The sequence below is a fragment of the Heterocephalus glaber genome, unplaced genomic scaffold (genome assembly GCF_053883595.1).
Source record: "Heterocephalus glaber isolate CG9 unplaced genomic scaffold, H.glaber_assembly_v1.0 deba00000738, whole genome shotgun sequence".
NCBI lineage: Eukaryota > Metazoa > Chordata > Mammalia > Rodentia > Bathyergidae > Heterocephalus > Heterocephalus glaber.
The window spans coordinates 7,043,652-7,054,190 of NW_028258161.1; the positions used below are offsets into that span (position 1 = coordinate 7,043,652).

Genomic DNA, 10,539 nt, shown 5'->3' on the forward strand with positions numbered 1-10,539 from the left:
CCATAGAACCCTGTAAGTCTGTCCCCCAAATCAGTGAGATTCAGCATCATTCACCCAAATGGCTAAGAGTAGAAATGATTCCCAGGTACCCTTCAAGGGCCAGAGGGGAGGGTTTTTGAGGCATCTTTGGATCCTGGCCCAAGGTAAAGATAAGCATACCTTTCACAGTGCAGCTTCAGAAAGGGACCAAGAAGGGCCGGGTATTTAGCTCAGTGGTTCCAGCACCTGCCTCGAAAGCGCAAGATCCTGAGTTCGATCCCTGGTACCAAAAAAAAAAAAAAAAAAGAAACAGAAAGGGACCAAGGCCCCCATCCTCCTCCTCATCAGTCAGCTCTGCACCCGTGGGCCTGCCCCTCTGCTGGCCCCACAGACCATGTGCCTGTGCATCTGATCTGCATCCCCACCCTACTCTGCTCTGGGCAAGGGTGGACCCCGCATCTGGGTGGCCACCTGGAAACTCTCATGCGCCACACGTTAGAGGAGCAGTTGGTTCATCCACTAGTCCAACATGCTGTCCAGAGTGGGAAAGGTGCATGCCCTCTTACTTGGCCTTCCCAATGTGAAGAGCCCGTAGTTGGGGCCCAAGAACAGATGGGAGGTCTTTGGGAAAGCTAAGTCTCAGATCTGCTAAGAGATGCTCCATCTTTCAGGGCATGAACCACCATACTTTTTCTAATAGCCCTCCACCCAGAAACAATACTGCTAACATTTTGATACATAGCTTCCCAGTGTTTATATGGTTTTGCTTTCTTTTGTTTTTTGGGTTGTTTTTGCAAAACTAAGTTCATATTATACATGCTATTAATAAACTTTTTGCCACTTAGCAATGTGCTAATTGCACGTCATTAAACTTTATTTCCTGCCAGAGGCAAACAGCCTGAGCTTTCACTGGGAGCTTCTTCAAAGGAAGAGCAGGCCCAAGTTTCCGCTGGAAAGCTTTTTAAAATGTGCTTTGTGATGGTGTTTGCTCTCCAGGTACCTCCTGATCCCACTCTGGATCCAAGGTCACCTTCCTGGTATTTCTGACCCCAGGGTAATCTGTAGCCCAGGAATCATTCTGTGGTGAGGGCTTTACTTGGAGACCTCCTGCACCTTTGCACATGTGGCTCTGGCTGAGAGGGCAGCTGACCCCGTGGGGATGCAGCTGCAGGCTCCACTTGAAGAATGGCCAGGGCAGTCTTTGCTCGCCAACACACTCAGATCTCAGACGTAGGCCGGTCTCATCTCACCCTTAGCAGCAACAAAGCCGTCGCAGCACAGGTCAGAAGAGCAGCAAATGGCCATTACTGTTCTCGAGAAAGGAACGCGGGAGTTGGATTGCGCAGAGTTCTGTGCACAAAACAGCTGTTTAAAAGTTACACTTGGATATTTGTTTGTCTGCAGTAACTCTCTAAGAGTTACTTTCATGTGTAGACAGGGAATCCAAATGAAAAGTCAAGGGACTTGTCTTAGTATTGCATGACAACTGACGACACAGCCAGGGCCCCAGTCCCTCTCTAGAGGTCTCATATCTGGTTTGGGGGGGGGTGTGAAAATTTACACAGCATAAAATTTACCATTTTAACCTTTTTTTTTGGTACTGGGGCTCAAACTCAGGGCCTTGCACTTGTGAGGCAGGTGTGGCGCCACTGAGCTAAATCCCCAGCCCCCATTTTAACCATTTTTAAGTGTGCAGTTCAGTGGCATTAAACATACTCACTGTGCTGCTCAACCATTACTACTGTCTGTCTTCAGAACTTTTTCCTTTGCCCAAACTGAAACTGTGCCTATTAAACACTAATTCCCTTTCCTTCCTCCCCAGCTTTGGCATCCACCATTCTACTTTGTCTTTAATTTGACTACTCTGGGTACCTCACATAAGTATTTATCTTTTCCAGACTGTGTTATTTCAAAAACTTGGCATAATGTCCTCAAGCTTCATCTGTGTTGTAGCATATATCACCGTTTCCTTTTCAAGACTGACTAATACTCCATTTTATAAACATCCTATTGTGTTTTCCTTTATCTGTACATGGACAGCCAATGTTGCTTCCACATTGAGCTAGTGTGAACAATGCTACTGTGAATGTAGCTGTACAAATACTGAGTTAACAGCCTGATTTTAGTTTTCATATACACCCTGGAGGGAGTGGGTTTGCTGGATTGACACCTGCCTTTGGGAGTGAGCCCAGTTTTCTAGGAAGACAGGCAGGGCCTTGGATGATGAAAACGACTTTCTACTCCATGTTGGAGTCCTATTTTCAAGTTTCTATATTAGACCAGCTCAGCTGGGTTTCTGTGCAGTATCAAGCTGATGTAACAGTTACTTCTGAATTACATGTTTTAGTCATTGCCTGGAATATATTTCTTATAAATGTTTACATCAGAACAGTTACCTCATAGTTATCCAAACATCAAGCCCATTTCTGTGTCATTGTTAGTTGTCTGTTCATTTATCACACAGCAAGCTAGCAGATGTCCCTTTTAGGGTATGCTGCAGTTTAGGAATCAAAAGTATTTGAAATTATTCTTTATTTTGTAAAATCTTGCATTAATTTGAAAACATAACATCTCTCAAATGCCTGTTTCTAGAACTTAACCAGCAACATGCAAGAAACACAAGCCTGAGGAAAGGTGGTTTTTTCAAGGAACCCTGGGAAAATGCCACCGTGTTCAAAACTAGCCTCCTCCCGACTTTACTCATCTTGTGTACTTTCAGCTGGAGTGGTTGGTGTCCACGTGCCATTTTGGATAGGATTGTCAAACTAGTTCTCTTGAAATACTGAAAGATTTTCTTAGCACTGGGAGAATAAACTCGGGAGCAACACCTTGTAGCCACCAGATGGCGATCTACCCACAGGAAGTTCCCATTTCCACGGGATTGCCCCTGCTAGCCTAGTTGCTGTGTTGTACTTCTGGCCTTAGCAGTACTGTGTTTTTGACACTGATTGTAATCCTCACTGGGTTCCAGTATTTCACAGGATGATCTCCCATTAAGGTCACATTTAAATGAAGCATAAATAGTTACTTCAAGTAAAAAAAAATCCAAAATAAAAGTAAATTCCTTAAAAATATAAAACTTAGCACAATATATACATTTGGAGCTTAACTCCTTTCCCTAAGCTATATAGAAATAAGCAACATATGTAGTTGATCTAATTAAAATACCTGAATCTGACTTCATTCAGGCCTTTGCCAGCAGCTTGCTAAAGTTTTGTAAATGTCTGCCCAATAGCTTTGCCTCCCTAAAGCTCCGCCCCTCACTGAGATCCCACCTCCCCGCCCCGCCCCACCACCTTTGTGCACCTGTCCCTGAGCCTGGAGCGTAGCCTCTATGGTCTCTGATCTCACTGAGGTGACCCGGGAGCAGGTAAGATGGGACTTTGCACAGCATGGAGAGACAGCATGCTGGGACAGCTTGAGATCTAAAGAGTCGGGGTGTGTGTTCATTGCAGTCAGTGGAGCATGGCTTGGGTGCAGAGGCTGGGGTCTGTGTCAGGAGGCCAGAGGCCTGGTTCTTGGGACAGGCCCATGGGTGCCAGCCTCTCTTTCTGGACACAGGAACCATATGTCCTGACCTCTTGCGTGGGGTGCAGGTGGTTTGAAAGGACCGCCTGGAAGTACCCCCGCCCTTGGCCTGCTTCCTCCACACCAGAGCCCTATCCTTCCTTAAACTTAGCTCAGCTCTCACATCTACGTAAAATCAGGGGCCAGACGTGTGAAATCAGAGGCCACCGTTCCTGCTGTGAGGAGACAAGTGGGAAAAACTGAAGCCAACAGTTACAGTGTCATGTGATGAAGGACAGGAGCAGGTGACTGGTGTGTGATGGGAACAGGCATCGGCAGCTGCTTCCTGGGGGAAGGTGGCCCAGGGCCAGCACTCAAGGAATGGATCTGTCACTGTCCCCTGCCCCCAGTAACTAACTCTCGAGAAATGTACCTCCTCTAATTTGACTGGTAATTGATAGAAGAATTTCTCAAAGTAGGATTTTTAAAATTTCAGGTATCATTCATTTTTTATCAAAATGTAAGCGGATTGGGAAGATGGATTTCAGTATCACCACTGCTCATGGTGCTCCTGAGTTGACCAGTTCTGAGAGTGTGGGTCCAGCAGCATCTGGCTCATCCAGGCCAGCAGAGCTAGGGTGTGAATGCCGTGCCTGCCAGGTGACTGGGCTACCTGTGTAAGCTGAGGACTGTGCTTTCCTTCTTTTTACTCGGTGTGCCTGCAACTTTCCCATCAAGAACACCCAAACGGTCCTTCTCTCTCCAGGAGGCAGGAAGGGGCCATTGAGAAACCTCCTTCCAAGGCTGAGCTTTCTCCTTGGGGCATGTCTTGAGGCCTTTGCCCTACGAGACAGCTCTTGATGACTTTATTTCCCTCACCATGCAAGGCCCAGGCTGTGGCCATGGGAGCAGACTTTCATGCTGAGATGTGCAGCCAGAGCCTGCTGTGTGTGTGTTATTGCTCAGTGAAATGAGTCACCCTGAAGCACTTCCTGGTAATCATCCCAATTAATCAGGCTTCATCCTCCTGGGCACCAGATCAAGTGGATTCGGCTTTTAATATCAATTTGGTGGTTAAACCACATCTCTGGTGTTCAACCAGGCAATTAATTAGATCACTTTTCTCCCTGGAGGATGCAATTTTCTGGAGTCTGGTCTCCAGCAGCTTGGCTGGCCACACAGCCTGGTGGGCAGCTGAGTGTGTGCTATTTTTGCTTTTGCTTTGCAGGAATGAGCTAGAGCGACAGTTTCTTGAATTGCTCCAGTTCAACATCAACGTCCCTTCCAGTGTGTATGCCAAGTATTATTTTGATCTTCGTTCTCTGGCAGAAGCAAACAACCTGAGCTTTCCCTTGGAGCCCCTGAGCAGAGAGAGGGCCCACAAGCTTGAGGTAAGAGTGTCTGCAGATGCAGCATGTGACTCCCACAGTGTGTGTGGCCACTGCAACCATTTCTCCCCTAATGAGCTTGAAGTAAGGGAAGGGGCCAGATGTGTTGCCAGTCACTTAGTTTAGGGGATTATAATTTGTACAATTTTATATTTTCAATAGCCTTTTTTACTTAATATTCGTTGGTTGGTTGTATTTTTAAATCAAAGATTTTTAAGAACCCTTGTCCTTACAGTATTTTTAAACATATAAGCCCACAATAACAGTATTTCTCAGTTCGTACTTTCTAGGAAAAAGCTACCAGATAAACTTAAGAATTGGGGACCCAAAAAAGTTTGACTGCATAGATCTTTTTCCTAAAATAACTCCATGAGCGTTGGCCACACTGGTCTTTGGTACTGGGTTGAGTCATCATTATTAACCTTGTAACTTTGGGGCCTTTTCATGGCACATATGTGTGTATCTCACCTTCATATTTTCAGGCTCTTTCCATGTGACTTTCAGACAGGAGGAAAAGGCAGGTGGTAAGAAGGACCCTGGTAGGACCCTCTGCTCCAGAGAAGGTGTACTGAGGTGCTCTCGGGCCTTTAACCCTGGGCAGCATTTTTACTTGACTCCAGAGAGCCTTTGCACAAAGGGCAGTTGGCACCGGCTGGGGCAGCCCTGTCCCAGGCTTGGTGAAACCCACGAGGTCTGGTGCTGCCCACTCCAACGTCCAGCTCAAGTGAGACACTGTTGTCACTCAAGACAGGATCAGATGGGCAGTGTAGTGGTCTGACAGCTCATAGCTGAACTGAACAATGGCAGAGGTAGGGGATAGAGTTGTTACAGATTACAAGCTCAGAAAGTAGACATTTTGGGCTAGGGATGTAGCGCAGGGTAGAGAACTTGCCTAGCATGCCTGAGGCCCTGGGGTCAGTCCTCAGCACTGTTACACACACATCCCCCACACTTTAAAAAATAAATCATAGTCCCAAAAAGAAAGTTTAGCTAAAACTGGAACAGACTGGATGCCTGCCACTGGGATAAAATCCAGAGAGGTTTTTAGAACTGCATCATTTTGCTGTAATTGTGTGTCAGCCATTGGGATGAAAATGCTCATTCAGTCTCCTATCTATCTATTCAAGAGAAAAAATGGAAAACTCGCCCTTTGAAGGATACATACTCAGACCCTCACAGGAACACACGTGAGCATGAACCTGCTGCAGCCCAAGCTGAGGCCCCACCACTGGTGGGAAGAGCCAGGCTCCTGGCTGACACTGGGCCTGAGGGAAAGGCACACGGGTCCTCTGATGGAGAATAGCTAGGGCCCCGGGGCAGCCAAGCCAAGAACACAGGCTGGCTGAGCGGGAGGGGTTGGTGCTTCCATGCTTGGTGCTGAGGGGTCACCAGGACAAAAAGAACCAGAGCTGCTGTGGGCCTGGACGGAAGCAGTCGCAGGAAAGCCCATGATGCCTCTTTGAGGTAATCTGTAAGGAGTGAGACTACCTCGCTTTCCAGACTCCAGAGTCCCTATTGGTCCATTTGGATAGTGAACCACATGAGCTAGTGTAACACCAAGGAGTGAGATGAATCAGAAGCTGCCCTTATTAAAGTTCTCGGCCTGGTCAGGTTTGCCGCCACGTGCCATTTTGATGGAGCATGTGCCAGAGCCAGGGCCAGTGCAGAGCAGCTTCCTCACTATCAGAGTATTTGTCTCTGAAATAAACTAGTATCTCTGTGCACATGAGAGGTCTGATCACAGCTAACATCACTTCACATGATAATGTCTAACCCTAAGATGGAACATTTCACCGTTTTATGGGATTACATACAGTCTCATGCTGTAAACTGAGAAACAGCAGCTGTTAATCTCAGGAAATTTAAATGAGTTGAAAAAAATGACAGTTCTAATGTCCCTAAAGAATTAGATTGTCGGTTCTCCTCATTTGGACAAAGACACCTTCAATCCCTGGTGGGGACGCCTGAGCCGCTGCCTCCACTCGAACATGCCCTGTGGTGTCTGTGGTCTGCTGAGCCCATGGCCCTTGGCACACATCAGCGCCAGGCCCACGAGGAGCAGAATGGCCCTGGGACGGTGACAGCCTGCTGGGTGGAGACTGACTGTTGGCAGTCAGGGCAGTCACCGAATCGCTGGTTTGTTAGAAGGTGGGGAAGAGCAAAACCGAATGAGGTCTGGGCTCACTGCGCAGCAGCCTCAGGGTGCGAGCGAGCCTGGCAGTGACCGGGGGTGGAGCACAGACCCTCCTGGCCGAGGAGGGCAGCTGCTCCATGGCCGGCTGGGGTCCTGGCTGACCTGCACTGTCCCTCTCATTCCCAGGCCATCTCTCGCCTCTGTGAGGACAAGTACAAGGACCTGAGAAGATGCTCACGGAAGCGGTCAGCCAGTGCTGACAATCTGAGCCTGCCGCGGTGGTCCCCAGCCATCATCTCCTAACTGCGCAGTGTCCCCAGGGAGCCCGCACCACCCCTCCGTTTCTCCTGTGGCGTGAGAAAAGACAGCTGGGGTGGTTTTATTTCTGTTCTTCCTTCCTTTTTCTAACTCAGCCCCGTCAGGAAGCCTTCACACCGCCTGGCGCTGTTGGCCCCACACAACAAGGCTTCGAGGGAAGCAGAGTCGGTATTTGGAAACCTGTTCCCGCCTTTCCCCATCTCCATTAACAGCACTTCCTTCATGGAGGAAACAGACTCTCATCCTGGAGGAGGAAACAAAGGGAAAGGAAGTTGTGTGGAGGAGGGAAAATGGTTGAGTGGCTTGGCCATTTCTTAAATGCCCCATCTGATCAGGAGGTGAATGCGTTAGAAGCGCACAGTAGGTAGCCACGTTGGATGTGCATTAAAGACAGGAGTGCCATGCTTACCACCCATTTGGATCAGTGTGTTCTGTAAGACTTATTGCATTCCTTCTTGCTGCTTTTTTGGGGGGATTTGAGGGATTTTATTTTTATTCTGTTTTGGTCCCACAGAGCAGAGAATATAGTTTGTACCCGTTATGGCACAGACATCCAAATAAATAATACTGGTTTTCTCTCTGCACTATTTTTGTGAGCTGTCTTCTGAGCTTTCTTCTTCGCAAGTGGGATGTGCTTCTTAACATTTCTGTACATCTTTATTGTACTGTATATGGTTTTTCTTCAACAGTGGCAAAATTAACTTGACTATAGTGTTGAACCAAAAGTATCCCTTTCTCTTCTTACTCCTCACTCCAAGAAAATTCTAGTTCATATGGGTGCTTGTGCCTTCCAGTTTTCTTATCTTTGCTGTTTTTGTTCTTTTCATTTGTACACCACCCCACCCCATCTCCCCAGTTGTAGTTACAAATCAGTCCGGCTTTGTGGGCTGAAGAAAACAGTGTGTAGGAAAGGGCTTTCCTGGCCGAGACTGAGCCAGGGAGCTCCATGTGCCAGTCTCTATGTGGAAGCATTTCTCTGTTCTCCTGTCTAGTTCCTCCTTCTACTACCATGTCCATTGTTGCAAGCAATATTCTTCTCAATTTTTATATGTTTACTCTAAATCAAAGTTAGCCTATTTGTATAAAATTTTTTTAAAAATTTAAAACTAAAAAAAAGGGGGGTGGTGGGTATTCCAGTAGGAAGATCACTAACAGGGAAATGTTACTATTTACTGAGGTATTTTTCACAGAATGATTGAATAAAAACTCAACTTGCAATTTCATTGTGGGTGCTTAGAGGAGATACAAAATCCAAACTGTGAAGGTTTATGCTTCATTAATTATGACCATGCTTTTTCATTTTCTGACTATCCCTGATTTTCTTATGAGCTAGATATAAGAATATTTTATATCAGGTAAAATAAAAAAATTAAAGATAAAATAGCAAATTTGGTATGAAATCTAAGAATCTGAGTCATTTACACAGATAAGGCTTTCGGCTTTTGCTTATTTTCCTAGGCCACAGTGACTGAGGTTTCTGAGTATTTTCCCTTTTCCAGTCTGAGGCAAATAACAGCAGACGGTCTGTGTTTCACTGTCTGTCTTGTGAGCTTGGAAAACTTTAGAATTCTGTTAATTAGTCTCGAGTACCCCAAAGGCATACACCTGACCCCCATCTTACTTCCTCAAAGTGAACTATGCTTTGGAAATGGAAGGGACTCAGAAAGTCAAAATCCCAAGAGCACCGAGCCAAAAGTCAGTTTAAATGGAATGTGTGTAAATAATTATTGGGGCCAGAAATATGGCCAAATTCCTTCTGGACTACACTTTCAAATGCAGACAGCAGAAAATGAAAACTTAATTACCTTCCCATTGTAATTGTGATTTACTTTGAATGGGAACCAAATCAGCTTCTCTCTTCAAGTAAGAGCTGAATTTAGAACTTTAAATAGAGATCTAAAAATGTAGAAAATATCATTTTATATTCCCTAATCTACATAACTTAAAAAGGGACATATTTTCTTAGCCAAATATGAATACCTCCTAGACATAAATTCATTCCTCTCATGTAAAATATCTTATTTTATTGATCCATTTCATGAAAAAGGTTCTGCTGACTTTAGAGCAGAAATCTTATTTTTATCCCTTTTATTTGAGAGATTTGAAAATTGAATATGTAAATATTTCAATGCATCTGCTATTATTTTGTGGAGTTTATTAAACTACTTTTAAAAATTGTATAGTCTATTTATTGTATGTATGTACATACAGTCTAATACATGAAATTTAAAGTGGATTCCGTATAACCTGGTTCAGTCTTGTTTAGACTATTGAACATTGTTTTAGCCTTGTGCACTGGACTCTACCTCTGTATAGGAAAATTTTCCTTATTCATTAATTACTATTGATCTGTATTAATTGGTTATGTTTCTTGCACTAAGGATTTTTAAAACTACTGTAAGTGTAGGTTTTAGTTTTACCTTTGCAGATGAATCACTTGACTTATAGATAGATCTTAGGTTCATTTTATTTTTCTACATGATGATGAAGGCAACATTTTTTGTTCTCTGCTTTGTTCTGTTTGCCAAAAGAAAAAACAAACAAAAATACAAAACCAGTACAGTACTTAGTGATAAATCTTAGTGACTATAATTTGTTTGCAAAGTGATTAAATGCCCTACAATTAAAACTGGATGGCTACTTAGGAACACATTGTCTTAGTGTAGTTTTTGAATGCAGAGTTTTCCGTCATTAATTTCAATGAAGAAAACTTCACAATTTGTTGACTTTTTAGATTTGACTTAAACAACAAATAAAGTCATTGGGACAATAATAGACATCCTGAAGAATTTTGTTTGCTTTTTTAACTGGGAGAGGGAAGGAAGTCAGAAGGTTAAAAGCAGACTGGGGAGTGAAGGGGAGAGTCTGTGAAGCTTGGAAGTGCATGAGAGGACCCTGGGGCTCAGCCTTGCCTGGAACTGTCTGTCCCTCCAGACTGGCTTTCCGGCCTTCTTTCTCTTTCTCTTGGTCTTTGGTGGGGCCATCTCCACCTTACGGTTTCTCTGGTTCTGGGGATCTCACTGCTTTGCTGCAAAGCAGAAGTTTGGGAGAGAGCTGTTTTGACTTTTCCTGCTGTTTTTGGTAACTTCTCACCTGGGGCCATATTTTACGACCTTGAATTTTTTAGAAATATTCTTGGTTCATTATAGGTATTTAGTAAGTGTTAAATAAATACATAGAACAGACAGTGCTTGCCTTCCTGCCGCAGTTTTG

At 44.8% G+C, this 10,539-nt stretch overlaps 1 protein-coding gene across 3 annotated transcripts in view; it reads left to right on the forward strand.

The window, feature by feature from the left end:
* Positions 1-10,105, forward strand: part of Ccny (cyclin Y) — a 166,382-nt gene extending 156,277 nt beyond the window's left edge. For all 3 annotated transcript variants that reach the window (XM_004861884.4, XM_087206937.1, XM_087206938.1), the window contains 2 exons: positions 4,715-4,877; positions 7,195-10,105. In XM_004861884.4, the coding sequence (XP_004861941.1) occupies positions 4,715-4,877; positions 7,195-7,311 (280 nt within the window). In that variant the 3' untranslated portion in view covers positions 7,312-10,105. The remainder of the gene's footprint in view (positions 1-4,714; positions 4,878-7,194) is intronic.
* Positions 10,106-10,539: the final 434 nt, after the last annotated feature.